The sequence below is a fragment of the Epinephelus fuscoguttatus genome, linkage group LG12 (genome assembly GCF_011397635.1).
Source record: "Epinephelus fuscoguttatus linkage group LG12, E.fuscoguttatus.final_Chr_v1".
Lineage (NCBI taxonomy): Eukaryota > Metazoa > Chordata > Actinopteri > Perciformes > Serranidae > Epinephelus > Epinephelus fuscoguttatus.
In genome coordinates, this window is record NC_064763.1 from 37244355 (window position 1) to 37259342 (window position 14988).

The window sequence follows — 14988 nt, forward strand, 5'->3', positions numbered from 1 at the left end:
AATATTGGATTTGTATGAGTAGAAGTACTACAATAGTATTTTATTTCCGCATATTATAAAGGATAATTTTTGCTTAATGTTAGATACGTACATGGAAAGGTTCATATTGCACGTTTTTTTGCACGTCTTCTGAAAGCTCAAGGATACGGATGAAATAGAACAAAGCAGTACAACTGGAAATTGTTGCTGCAGTATAGCATAGTTTGAGCAAAACACAACTGTAACCATTATTAGCTTATGCATGTTTACATTGCTTAAATAAGCCTAGCGACTAGCGGACTTTTTTCCCTCTACTCACAATTTAACAGATTACATGCAGCGTTATTATTTTTCTCACTCACTGTTGGTTTAACTCACTGTGTCTCCCAGCACGTTAAATTTCAACCTGCATGCGCGATTTTTCAGCCGAACATTGTTAAAACTGAGCAGCTAATGTACTGTAGTGAGAAGTTAGCAGAGGGAGATGCCGTCCAGGCAGGTAATGTTACGCTGAGTTTTATCTCGTAACAGCTCTGTCAACTGTCTCCAAAATCCACAGTATTTCCACACTGCTGATTTATTCCCGAGTAAATAACGTTATCCTCATTGTCTTTCTCTTGGCTTCTTGCCATCTGCCTGCTGCTGTTTGACGGTGATACAGATTTTCAAAATAAAAGCGTATCCTAAAGATGATGATAAAAATCGATGTTTTCACTTTGTTCCAATGTCACTGGCGGGTTGATTATTTAATTGATAAAACGATCCATCGTATTTAATGGGCATATAGACCATCACTGTCTACAATGCTGCCTCCATTAAAAGGTACATTATCACAACCTTCTCTGCTGTCTTTGTTGTCGTCAGAAATGCTTGACTCTGCCCTCTAGTGTCATGTAGTAGATATGTCTGTATCAAGCTAAAGGATGCTTGGAAGTATGTGGGCAGTGACAGTTACACTTTCTTTTGCAAGTTGATGCCAGTGATCACAGGTGATCATGTTGGAGAGGAAACAACCATACAAACATTTCATGTACAGTAGGACCTCCTGTTAAACCTAATGCTTTGCTGTATCTGCACAGTTAAGAGTGGTGCGATTGAAGCCTGTTACGTAAATAGTCATTGTAGCTGTTCTCCTTATGGATACATCTTTTTGAATTAAGCCAGCAGATATCTCTTACGCAACAGAGGATTTTTTTTTCAGGAAAGACCTTCCTGACACTGAGCAGTTTGAACAACAAATGAAAAAAAGTGGTTTTAAGTAGCTTTGCTATTTCAGTCAGCAGTCTTGGCAAGACACAAAGTCAAAAGTCAAATTAAAAATGGTACAATTATAAAAAGATGTGAGTTAAAGCATTTGAATTCTGGCTCCAGAGATAGAAGCATGCAATTCCTGTACCATCTGTTATAGCTGTTTGGCAAGACAGCAGACAGTCACAGACTGTTTCTCTCTCGCTCTCTCTGTCCTTGTGTTTTCTTTTTGTCTCTGTCTTTTGCTTTCCTGTTCAGGAAGTAACCCAGTGCAGACCTGGAGTCTGGTTCACTGGACTGATTGAGATGAAGTTGTACATTTGTGAGTCTTTCCCATCTCCCCTTTTTTTCCTTCATCTACTCCCCATCTCTCCAGAGAACAAGAAATATCTCAATCTACAGTCTGGGCTCTGGTTCACTGGACTGATTGAGACAGGGTTGTCTGTACTGCATGAGAGAAAGAGAGACGGAGAGACATACAGTAGACATGGAAACTAAGGATGAGAGATAGAGTGGAAGGAAAAAGAAGGGTATCAGGTGGAGGGAAAGAAGAAGGGGGCTGAGTGAGGGAGAAAATGAACTTGGAGACTTTTCTTGGCAGTTGCAGGGCTGTTAGTCTGCCTCGTGCTTTGGGTGATCCTGCTCCAAAAAATGAAGGGAGGGGGGTTTTAAGGAGATACAGTGACAGTTGCAATTACCGTCAGTTCTTTCACTTAACGGGCCAGCGGTTCCCCCCTTTACATACGCATTGAGAAATACCGGGCTGCCACCAGGACAAGAGGTTAAAGAGACTGTTCTGTCGGCTTACAATCACGGGTTCGGCCTCTATGACAGCTACATGTGACAGAGACGCTGAACCCCTTATCTGGTCACTAAAGATACCAGAAGCCAATAAATGCATGAAATGGATATGTTGCATCAGTTAATCGGCATAGATCAAATAAAAGGCAACAAAGCCAATAAATGTAATAAAAATAGAAGTACTTGTGATAATTTTACGATTGCAAAGTAAAATAGTGTACATAAGCCTTTTTTTGTTGTAAAAGCTGCTGGTAGAGTAGACTAAACAACTTTAGCAGCCAGAATTCATCAAAGTGGCTGCTGGTGATGGTTTTCCACCCTGGTCAGTATGGTGAGAAAAGAGGCAGCATTGCAAAAGAAACAGTGCAGCACTGAGAGAAAATCATTATAATTCAGACCAATCAACTCTCCTGAGTAGGCATACAATCACGCAGGTGTTTGGCTTCTGCTTGGAAGTCATGCTTTTATCATCACAGTCATACCCCAAAACAGTTAAAACACAGAAAGAAGAACCAAAACTGGGAGAGACGTGGAACCAAAATCTAAATTATTCTCCAACTGCTGCTGTAAAGCAAAGAATTTTAAAAAGCCTAAATTATAGGGAGAATCACTGAAGGCTGTCTTCACACAACAGGGAATAAGTTTTCGCACTTAACCAAGCAACGGCTGGTTAGCATTGTCAGCAAACCAAATGAAAACCAAATGTCAGCAGCTAGCCACAAGCGCACTGATATCTCAGTGTGAAAACTTTCCCCCTCCTTTGTGAAGACAAGAGACTGGTTGACTGAGTAGAAGTTTGAAACTCAAGTGTCAACCATCTGTTAAATGCAAAACCTGCTGTGAAATAATTGGCATTTAAAAAAGTGTCTACAGTGCATAAAACAAATATTATGCCGTTTTCAAGCGGCAGCTAATGTGAGGCCTTGCCAGTCATGAATATAAACATGAAAAGCTGACACACTGAATAGCTTTTCATTCAATTCAAGAACATCATAACCTCAGTTATTTAGATGTCAGAAACAAACTGTAGTAGTATGTGATGGTCAGATCTGCCAACCTTAAAGCTCAGACACCAAACAGACGTCAAAGAACAAGTTTCACTTCAATACAGTGCAAAGACTACAGCCAACCACCAACTAACACAAATGTCCTGCACCTGCAAAATATCTGAAAATAGCAGCAGCAAGTCTCTATTCGTCATTCAAAGACAGAGGCTGGAGGACCAACAGGAAGAATTCAATGTGCTAGTTAGCCAGTGAGCAAATTTACAGGCACCAAGGGCTGACTAATGCCAACAGTGCGGGACACACAGCAAAAACCAGGGCGACAGACGTTCACCAACAGTTTTTGAGACCATTGACTGGGTGTGTCAGGGTCCTTCAGTCCAGTTCAGACCAAAGATTTGTAATAAGACAAGTGGAAACAGGCTACTGCTTGCAATGCTCTGTTCTGCACCATTCTAAAAACCTGCCAGTTCACACCAATGCAACTTGATAAGATGGTGTATCATCTCTATGCAACAACTCTCTGTACTTCTCTTCTGATTTTCAGCTTTTCAGGCTTACTTTGTGGCTGAATATAATTTGTAGCTTCTTGAAATATAAATGATCATAGTGATAGTGGGATAATGGCTACAGTTGGATTTGTAGTAGTGATGAAATGGTGACAAAACAAGTGTGAGATTGTCTGTATTCGTGATAAATACGCCACAATAATATAAATAATCAGCGTGTGTGTGAGGAGGCATACAGCGAGCAGCAGCAGTGACCCACCGTCCAACACCGGCATACTGTGAGGACAGAAACAGAGGGCCCGACGGGGATGGCGCATCTGCTGCAGCATGCGGACACGCCATCTGCGGTCATTTTGACTCAACCAGCGGACTTTACTACATGCAGATTGGCTATTGAAACAGGTGATGTGCTTTACGTTCCAAAACCAGCCCCCAGCGATTTGACCAGTGGAGTTGTAGGTGACACCATCAGCCGACTAGAGTCGAGCTGAAATGGTCACTTCACACCGCTGCAACTTTTCTCTTCAATATTCTAAAACGGTTTAATCTCATCACGAATCGTTGGTCTGAACTGCGCTTTAGAGTCCAGAGCTTGAAAGCTCTGTTTGCACGTTTCCTTGCCAAACCTGCACGCATAATAAATTAGTATGTGGAGGTTTAGGAAACTGTATTATTTACATCCGTGTGTTTCCTACTGTGACATGTCAAAAAGGCCCATTGCACTTCCCCGACTGTTGATCTATTACATCTTCTGGGAGCCAGCGCTACAAGTCTACAGGTTTCCCACCCTCAAGCTCTGTCAGAAGTATTTGATGGAGTTTCCTCGCCAAGCTGGAAGCACTGCAGCTGGGAATTGAACCCAGGTTGCTGCGTTGATGGGTAATTGGAGAAAAGAGACATGTTTTACCCTCGGAGCAACAGTGGGACTTGTGTAGCTAAAATTACTAGTGGATCTTCTCTTGTCTCACAAACTAAAATGCTTTTTTTTGCATTTTGAAAGCATTAAAATGCCTCCCATCTCATGATGAATGCTTTTCATAACCCTGACCTTTCCATTGAAAACAGTGAAGGAGTTTCTTATATGTAACGCAACAAATCAAAGCCATCATGTTGATGAATGGACGGAGCTGTGCTCAGTTAAACTAATCATGAAAAATAGCCCTCTACAGCTGTAGCCACAGGTATAGCGACCAAATATGTGGGAGACACCTGAGTAAATATTTCTGGCCAAAAATGTTCTGTTTTGGTCAGTGAAATTTGAAAGTCTCATGCAGTTAATCCTCCATGTTTGGTTAAGCCCGTTGCCGTTTCCGCCACAGCATACCCTGTTGTCTTGTAAATGCTTCAAACAACTTGTAAAGTGACTCATTTAGAAGGCCGGCGCAACAAATAGATCCTCACAACTATTTTATGTCACATCTTTTCTTTTTGTTCACATTTTCCTTTGGGTGGTCAGGAAAAAAAAACTGACTTGGCTGCTTCAAAAAAACACAACAACTTTGGTACCCTGAGTGCGGTTTAAGTGGGTCGCCTGAGAGTTTAATAGGCGAGGGGAAACCCTGAGATGGATCCAAGCGTGCAGACTTGAAGTCAGACAGACGTAGCTGGAGGAAGTCAATGATGTACTTAACCACTCTCCTCAAAGGCAGGAAGATGAGGTAGAGCTAGACAGATGGGGGAAGAGGTGGGAAGACGGAGAGAGAAGTGAGAGGGAGGCTGTAGAAGCCAATAATGTACTTAACCTTAGTCCACAGACTCCCTGTGTTTCTGTTTTTATAAGTAGAGGAAGATGGGAAGGGGGGTGGAAAGGGAGAAAGAGGGAAAGGGTAAAGATGACAGGACTTGGGAATGGAAATAGTCAGAGGCAGCGAAGAAGCGCTGTGTTTTTCTGTCAGCATAAATGTCAGAGTGGTTAAGTGTGTGCAGGGCAGGCGGGGAGGCCGGGGTACAGGAAGAGCCCCATATAAGAGGGAATAGCCCAGTTTTACGGCCACATAAATCTCCGTTCCCCATGCTGAAGGTTGTAACCCACCTCCTCTTCTCTTGGCCTTCCTGCCTCAGTCTAGTCGTACGCTAAAACCTCCTTTTGACTTCTTGACTCGATATACCCCTCTCTTTTGCTTCATTTCTCTCTCTTTCAGACTCTCTTGACCCATGCCCTCCTTTTTTTGTCCTCTTTGTGAAACTCTATATATTTTCCTCTTTGACCGTCAAGCAACCAGGGTAAGAGATTAAAAATATCTCCAGGCTGAATTCTTTTTGATGTGTATTTTTCCTTTTCACTTTAATCCTTGTCTGGGTCACTTTTAAAATAAACCCCTGAGCTTGTGCAAGTATGATTTATTTATTCTTGAATGATAATATGGCATCTTATCAACAAGGTGCCCATCGGGTATTTCTCAGTTATTTTGGGCGGTATATACTGTGCAATTGTAGAAATGTGTCCACTGGTAAAGATTTTCTGAAACCGTTTATACAGCAGGACCTATTCAGGGCAGGCTATGTAGCAATTCAGGGCTGGAGTCTTGTGTGATCTTGTGATTCTAGCATGATCTTGCAAGGTAATGTGATTTGGGCAGACATAGAGGAGGAAAGTGACATTTTTCTTCTCAAGAACCTTCAGGGCCCTGACACACCAATCCATCAGTCCGCCATAGGTCAATGTCAGTCCGTCGGTGAGCATCTGTCCCCCCATTTTTTGTGGTGTGTCCCTCTGTTGGCACTGTAGTCGACCCTTGTCGCCTGTTTTTTGGTAAATTTAGCATTTTGAATTGGCGTTGGAGCCGGCAGAGCCCATTGGTGAGTGAAATCACTCTGATTGGCAGTTCAGGTCAGTGTGCGAGAAGAATATAAAGTGAGTAAAGTAAAAAACTTAAGTTAAGAGTGTGTGAGATCAAAACAAACTTGTTATACAAGATGAAATTAGGCGTAAGATATCGAGCTCTGTAGCAGAAATGGTTCGGAATAGTTTGTGTTATTGTACACCAGCACATGGTAAATATGCTTTGTACTCTAAACATAAGGTTGTCTTGTTAATGTGCTATATGGCTAACTGGTGTTTTGAATTCATCCTGGCGGTCCTTCAGTTTCCCTTTTCGAGCCATGAATACAGGCTACAGCTGGCTGCTGCTACGGAGTGTTATTTCCTCTCATGCAGGTGCAGAACGTATGTGCTAGTTGGCTGTTAGCTATAGTCTTTGCGTTGGGTTCAAATGCAACTTTTTTGTGGAGACATAGGTGACGTGAGACAGCGCAAAAGCTATCATTGCCAATGGTTCTGTGATGACTGTTTTGTGTGTCTGGGCCTTAATACTTTCATTTTGAAGGAATTTTAGTTTTACTGTTTGAAGTCTTTTGTTTAAACTCAGTGTTGTCTCGTGTGGCAGTTGTTGTTTTTTGTTTGTATGGAAGATAAATAAAAGAAGAAAATAAGCAAATGTGATTAAGCATGGTACGGTGCAAGGTAGGTTTATTTTAAAGCATTTTTAATTGAATCTACAGAACAATTACAATATCATATATAAATTACCTATACTGGGCAATATGGCTTAAAGTTAATATTGTGATATGTTTAGGCTGTATCGCGATACGCAATATATATCGCAATATTTTGAAATCTCCTCTGAAGCACTGTTGACTACTAAAATTATGAAAAGAATTAAAGTTACAATAAAGTTAACTAAAGAACAGCCATAATAAATTTCATTAAAGTACTGTTATGATAAAGTTAAAGTATTGTTGTAATTAAATAAATCAAAGTGGAACCAGTGGTGCATTTATTTTGAAGCACCCTGCTCGGCTCGGGCCTGAAGTGTTGATGTTTTTGCCATGAGCTTACGGCTTCTGGTTAACAGTCAGAGGTGAGCAGTTAACATAAAGTTAAACTGTTGTCACTGCACCTGTAAACATGAGTGCGAGCTGGAAACAAACTAACAGCTCTCAACTTTATGTATTAATAGTATTTGCAAGTTAAACTGGTGCTCCATGGTCACAAAATATGACTATATAGTCACAGTCATCTTTTGTGGCCCATCTGGACTCAAATTCAAACATGAATACTTGATGACAGCAAAACGAGATAGGTGACAAATTAGAGGACAAGTTGACATAAAATGTCTCAAGGAGGTGGTGATCCACCACAGGCCAACCCATAGTTGTTCCGCTGGGTGGAGATCTGGTGACTGTGAAGGTTGTAGCGTATCATTTACATTATTTTCATGCTCATTAAACCAATCAGTGAGCCCTTGGACCATTTTGATATGTTTCACCACTTATTTACTCAGATTTATCCCTGTAATTTGGCACCTGTCTGTATGTGTTCTGACCAAAAAATGAAAGAGGAGGCAAGCAGATGGTTGTTGGGAAAAAAAGTGCTATTTTAGCTTTCTTTTGACAAATAAATGTTTTTAAAACATATTTCTTTACAACTCAATAGTCAGATTTCATGCATCTCCTAAAGTTTTTACCAACAGTTTTGTCTGATATATATCTGACATATTTTCCGTCTGACACACTCCGTCCTCGTTCTCTGACGTTCCTCCTTTGTCTCTCTGACTCTTTCTTGGATAGCTCTTTGCCTGTTACATCTCCTTTATTTGTCTAGTCTAAACATCTCTTTCATCTTCTCTCCCTCTGCTGCCTTGACAGAAAATTGAGTCAGATTTCCAGTGTCTATCTGCTAGATACAGTAGATGTCCTATAGGCATTCCCTCATTGCTACATCTCACATGTTCCTCTGCACCTCTGAGGAGAGACTCATACTTCAGCAAAATCGAGGGTCAGAAAATTGTGGGTTGAATACACCTGTTGTCACTCTTGAAAAAATGGGTGTAATTGAAGTTTATTTAAGTGTGTAGACTCAAAAAAAGTCCACAAATGCAAGAAACAAGGTTTTTGCTTTTTTCCATAGAGACGTCTTAACTTCATGTCTTCCGTATTGCTGTTGTGTTAAAGGACCAGTTCACCCTAAAATCTAAATACATATTTTTCCTCTTACCTGTAGTGCTATTTATCAGTTTAGACTATTTTGGTGTAAGTTGCCGAGTGTCAGAGATATCGACCATAGAAATATCTGCCTTGTCTTGAATATAATGAAACTAGACGGCACCAAAAACTACATTTGACAAAACTCAACATGTCTTTTCAGAAATAACGACTCATTTGCCTGAGATAATCCACAGACCATGTTGTGAGCAATTTCACGTGGAAACTATTTTCTTTCTACCAAACTACAACTGCCAACCATATCACCCTGCAGAAGGAAGTGTGCATCTACTGCTGGTTCCCCGATTACCACTGAGCTAGCTAACATTACAGCTTAGCTGAACATTAATGTTTAAATGTTGCATTCACATACATGAATAGATGCTTCCTTCTGTGCGATGACAGAGTTGGGTCTGCAGACAGACCCTCAGTAGCGACTGTAGTAACTTGAGTTCAGCCAGCGCAAACTCCAACGCTGGGGGTCACAGTGTGCTGAATCTAACCTGTGCAATGGCAGCAACAGAAAGTTTGTAGAGAGTTTGCATTTTCTGAGTTCTCGCTTCATCTTATTTTCTTGTAACAGATATGAGGTTAGTCCCAAATTACCACACAAAAAGCAGCAACTTCTTTTTACTTCTGCATTTCATTTATATTGATTTGGGCATAAAAAATAGATAAAAAATTGGAAATTGTAAAAACAATCAAAAAATAAACCTGTGATGCTAATATGAATTGATTTTTCCCCCACCTTTAATAGATAACATGAGCCTTTAACTTGAATACGTTATCAACCAGCTAATAATGTGTTGGTAACGCAAGATAAACCTTGTTCCCGATCACCAGCTCTGAGAAACTGAAGTGAAAGTGAAGCTTTACTTGCAAAATACGATATGTATATTGTATACTGTATATGTATATGTATATGTATATGTATATTCTCCTTGTTTTGTTGTGGCGTTACTGGAAGCCCCACCTTGCAAGTTGAGAAGATTTCTTCCTTCGGTTTGTGACATTAGAAACCGTGGGAGTCTGAATCCCTGTTCTTGAGACTGTCATCGGTACACTGCAGTTCTAAGGGCAAAATGCTCAGCCATGGCATTGACTGCTTATTTTGTTCATTATATGTCTTGTAGAAATCACCATATGGACGTGTTTACAAGGCTAAAAACTGGATTTTCCCTGGAAGGGGTCTTAAGAAAGAAGTACTTAGAGTATTAATGCAGATGCATAAAACGGGGACTTGTACAATAGCTCCCAGTGAATGCAGCACTAATGCCAGATGAATTCACAGCCGACATGAACAAGGACTCCCACTGTATGTGAAGAAACAGAACAACTGTATCATTGTGAAGTTCCCGGCAAGTCCGAAGTGCTAATGTGTAACGGTGATCAAGTCAGTTTATTCTGGCAGGCTGCCGGCTGGAGGCTCTGACAGATTGGTGCCATCAGCGCATTATTTCATTAACACTTGTGTTTTCATGGTGAACATCTTCTCACTCGTCATTTTTCTCTCTCTTGCCCCCCTCCCTCCCCCCCGTCCCTGCCATCCTGACAGATGGAGAGCGAAAAGAAGAGGAGAAAATACTCCACGAGCAGCAACGACTCCGACACCACCGACAGTAAGTTGGAGAGGGAGATTCAGGGAAGGGGAGGGAACGTGTGTGTGTGTGTGTGTGTGTGTGTGTGTGTGTGTGTGTGTGTGAGAGGGAGTAAGAAACCTGGAAGTGTCAGAAAAGTGAGTTCCTGTGCTGCTGTTGTACAGTAAGCTGGCTGGTTTTTAGTCACCTCCCGCAGGGTATTTCTCGTATTCACTCTCCATATAGACTTACCTCCTGTCTCGCTGTCGTCCTCCTCTGCTCATTAAGACTTCCTTTTCTTAAACACACCTACAATAGATATATGATTAGGCGGCCCAAGCAGCTGTTAAGCATGGTGAAGTATGAGGGCCGCTGTTAAGAGAAAAAAAAAAATATGAAAGATTTTGAAATATTCCTTGCCTCTAAAAAAAGCACGTAGAAAGACAGCATAGATGAGATTTACGAGCCACAAGAAAGATTATAGTCGGGAAAAAAACTCTATTTAACAGAAATCTACACTACACCAGACACCGAGTGAGGCCATGTTTACATGAGAATGATCCACTGAAAACAGAATCATTTCTCATTTTCACTTTGAAAAAAGTTCCGCATTTAGACGACAACGTTTTGATAACAATCGGCGTGCACACGGATCCGCAAAAATGACCAAAAACGCTGCAGTATACATGCCAGGCCAGTAGTTGGCGGTATGACGCTTACGCTTCCTTCTACAGAGTGGCAATGTATAAACAAACAAAATGGCAACTGTACAAACGTTTGTCTGGACAGACGACAGGGTGGAGTTGCTACAGTGAATCTACACTATGATGCGGAAGCGTTGATAAATTCAACAGGGTGAGCAGCACAAGCAGAGCTCGGGAGTCCGCCATTGTTGTTGTGATGGTCGACTTTCTTGCACATGCCTAGTGACTGTTTCCAAAAAATTGCACCGCTATCAGTTGAAATCGTTGTCGTATAAACGGGACCTGAGTGAGCCCTAGTCGGCTATATAAGGATAAATAAATACAAATATAGGCCCACATATGGCTATAAACATTTCCTCAGAAAACAGTAATCATCGGTGAGCATGAAATCAGATTATTTGTAACAGCAAACAAACAGGAAGCAAGGAATTGTGGTTTGTGTTCACTAAACTTGAATTTTCACTCTGCACTTACCTCAGTATTCTAGTGAGACATCAGCTGCTTCTTGAACCGGTTGCTTACTGCATTACTTGTTTGACTCTTACATAATTAATAATGTTTTTAAAATGATCATTTTATGAGTGATATTTTTACTCGGGTGGAGTTGCACTGCAGTGGAATTAATGTTTTGCGAGATTACACTATGTCATATTATTTTCTGAGCTTGGTGATCTCAGACGAATCCGACAGGCGATCTGCACCTCGTCTGTCCTGTGTGCATGCATCTTAATGATATGCTGTATTAGTAAATCAGATGCTTAATGCACAACATTTAACATTTGTGGTGTGCATTTTATTAGTAAATCTGGCCTCATGTGCCTTGGAGGTCATGTTAAGCACGTGCAACACGTAGTTCTTATGCTGACTGAAAAACAGATATTCAGTGATGGATGTATTTGATAGAGGGACCCAGAGTCATGACATTGACTCAAATAACCACACCATAGACTGAAGATTAAAGCCGACTGTATAGAAAGATTCGTGTCTAATGGACTGTACATGTCTTTATACGCAGTCTATGAGACAGACAGACAGAAGACGTACACTGCATGATGATGGGAACATCTGGCCCGTCTAACACATCACCGACACTGGCAGCCTCTGCTGGAAAATGGTTTGATAATAAACAGTCTTTGAAGAGCGGTACAGTGTTACACAAGCACACTTGGCTCTCACAATTGATAGCTGTCCACCAAGCAGGAAGATTTAGTCACTGAAGACAGCGAGCGATTTTAATTTAATTTCAAATGTCATTCGTCTTGGCTTTTGGCAGTTCACCATGACTAATTCTTGGCTTTTGTGGTGTGCATTTTACAATAACAAGCAAATATATTTGTTTGGCCATTTCTCTGACACTGTCAGCCGAGCATACACAGAAAAATAGATACATAAGTGAACTAGAAAACAACATGTTTAGTGCAAGACTACGACTCACTTTCTAACTTTTTGTGTTGTGTCTACCTGAAAACCCTGCTGATGAGGATCTTAGATGTTGGGTCCTTTTGTACATCCTGTTGGAATGTTTTGCAGTGTATATTTAAGCAATATCACACTCAAGCTCGTGATGTTATACTCGTATATCGTCACGGCTGTGATTGTCTTCGGCACTCGACCATCTTCCGTCAACAAAAATAGTTCCCTCAGGACTCCGCTGTCACCGTTGCTATGTAACGCAGACATGGTGCGCAAGGCACTTACTCTTGATACATATTTATCTGCACATTTCCATTAATTGTGCAGCCGGTGAAATAAGTCTCCAGCTGCTGCATGGTGGACTGTCGCTTCACAGGCACAGCCGACTCTGCCCTCTGATCTGACAGTATGTTGCTCCATCGTTTCCTGCTCTCCATGGATAGCTTCAAGTAGCTTTTTAACAAGCTGTCAGACCTGCAAGACAAAAGTTATATTTTAGGGCCCGACTCCTAATTAGAAGACTAACTTTACACATAGGCTACGTTAAAACACCTTCATACCTGTGCCCACTCACTGTCATGATGTCCCTCGCTTCAAGACCCGCATCTGACAGCTTCTGTATGGCAGAAGTCCTAAGGCTGTGATTGGTGTAGATAGCTGTTCTCCCCGCCTCTTTACACATCTGTGCGAGTGAGTTCATTCCCAGCGGAGCTTTAGTGTACCAGATATTGTCTGTGTGAGCTGCTGTCGTCCTGGGCTTCAGATAAAGGGCATTTGCATCTGGTGGAAGTTTGTTTAAATACTTTTCCAGGGATGCAACTGCTGACCTAACTGACACTAACCGTCAGTTTTTATTTGATTGTTGATTGCAATCAGCTGTGAGGCGGAGTAATACATACACAGTGAAATAACCGTGATGTGATGCCCCAATCAGATTGCAGGGCCGGAACTAACTGTTGTATAAACATGCAGTCAGCTGACAAAACATAAACATGAACGCATGCTGTTACCTAGCAATGCAAGTCCACTGAAATGGTCCATTACACCTCTTCCTAACATACAGTGAGCGAGTGAACTCTGGCGGATAGAGTGCGAAAAAGTGTACAGATATCCTGCAAGTGACAACAACATCCAGGGAGCCCGCTGAGCCCTGAGCAAGCCTAAGCAAGGGCTTGCTGTTACTCTGAAAATTGGTTGGAGGTGTGCGAAGCTTTGTGAAAGAAGAGCCAGGGCGAGCAGTTTTTCAAGCAAGCAACATGTTGCTTCGCCTGTTCACTGATGCACAGTCAGGTTAGGACATCTTCATTGGGAAACAATCTGATGTTCCCTCGTCCGTGTCACGTCATGTAAGGAAGAGGTGTTTTTCTACTGTTGCACACTCTAGTCACTCTCGAAGTTCCTCAACAAAATGCCCAAAGTGACAAATGATTAAAAGTACTCACAGTTATCTTTTGTCGCATTTTTATATATTTCAGAATAACATATTTTCATTTGGGATATTCTTTATCTGGAATCAACACAAAATCAAATTGCCTATTTCAGTGTAATAGACTTTTAATAGAAAAAAACACTGGTTCTTTAAGAATAGAAAGAGTTCATTTGCCAGTAACAGTCCAAGTTCAGACACGGAAGTTGCTTTTGGAAGTTAAATAAGTTCTCTAAATAAAGCTGTGGGCTCACAGGATGAGGAATGTTTTAACCCTCTGCATTAAAAAAAGCTTTTTAGCTAATTTAAAATTCAGATCTATGGAGATGAATTCTGGGTGATGTAGTGACTCACACTCGAAAAACTGCAGCCAGAGGTTGGAATGACCTCGCACAGGTTTAACTGTCATGTGGTCACAGGTCTGCATGTATAAATGATTTTACAGCAGGTTTAACGGGCTGTTTTTCAGACCTGACTGAGCCACCCTGCGCTGAAGGCCGCACTCTCTGCTGCTTTATAATTAGCCGTTAGCTGTTAGCTTCCCCCGGCCAGTGCAGTGTGGGCTCCAGCTGCATCTGTTGACTGAAGGTTATCAGGTTTCTAATTGAAGGATGCCCATGATAATTTTGCCTGCCGTGCACCAAGCGGGGCTTTTAATTAACACACGGCCATGATGGTAACCTCCTACTGCGCTGCGGCCCGTTTGGTTATCTGGCCACACAGTGATGATGTGGTGCAGCTGCCTGGTGGAGTGTGTGGATGTAACCTGTAAAACACACACACACACACACACACACACACACACACACACACTCTCTCTCTCTCAAGTGGAGTGCAGATGCATGAGTACACTCGAAATGTCCAACAGACTGGCACACACACTCCCACTGAATATATTCTGAACACATATACAGATCAGTGACAAATGAAAAGAAGCAACATAATGTGTCTAAGTGAGGTGTTGTTCCACCTCGAGCCTCCACAACAGCTTCATTGCTTCTTGGCAGCGATTCTCCAAGTCTCTTTGGTGTTTTGATGATGGAGGTGTAGAGAGCGCTGCTGTCAGACACGTCACTCTAAAATCTCCCACAGATGTTCAGGTGTCTTAGAAATTGAGATGTGTTAAAATATTAATACAATGAGCACACACTCGTACAACAGATGCACACATAGACACACCTGTTTGAAATGCCACCATAACACTTTTACTGTGTCAGTGTTTTTTTTGTGGTTTGCTGAGTTTGTTCTGTACAAAGTAGGGTCTTTTTGCCCCAGTTTAGGGTTCGGTGATATGTTGAAATTTTTCAACCAGCTGCCACCAGCCGAAAACCCAGCAACTGCTGA

At 41.6% G+C, this 14988-nt stretch overlaps 1 protein-coding gene across 2 annotated transcripts in view; it reads left to right on the forward strand.

Moving 5' to 3' along the window:
* Window positions 1-14988, forward strand: part of jade2 (jade family PHD finger 2) — a 259041-nt gene that overhangs the window by 21216 nt on the left and 222837 nt on the right. For both annotated transcript variants that reach the window (XM_049592610.1, XM_049592611.1), the window contains exon 2: window positions 10080-10143. In XM_049592610.1, coding sequence (XP_049448567.1) covers window positions 10080-10143 — 64 coding nt within the window. The remainder of the gene's footprint in view (window positions 1-10079; window positions 10144-14988) is intronic.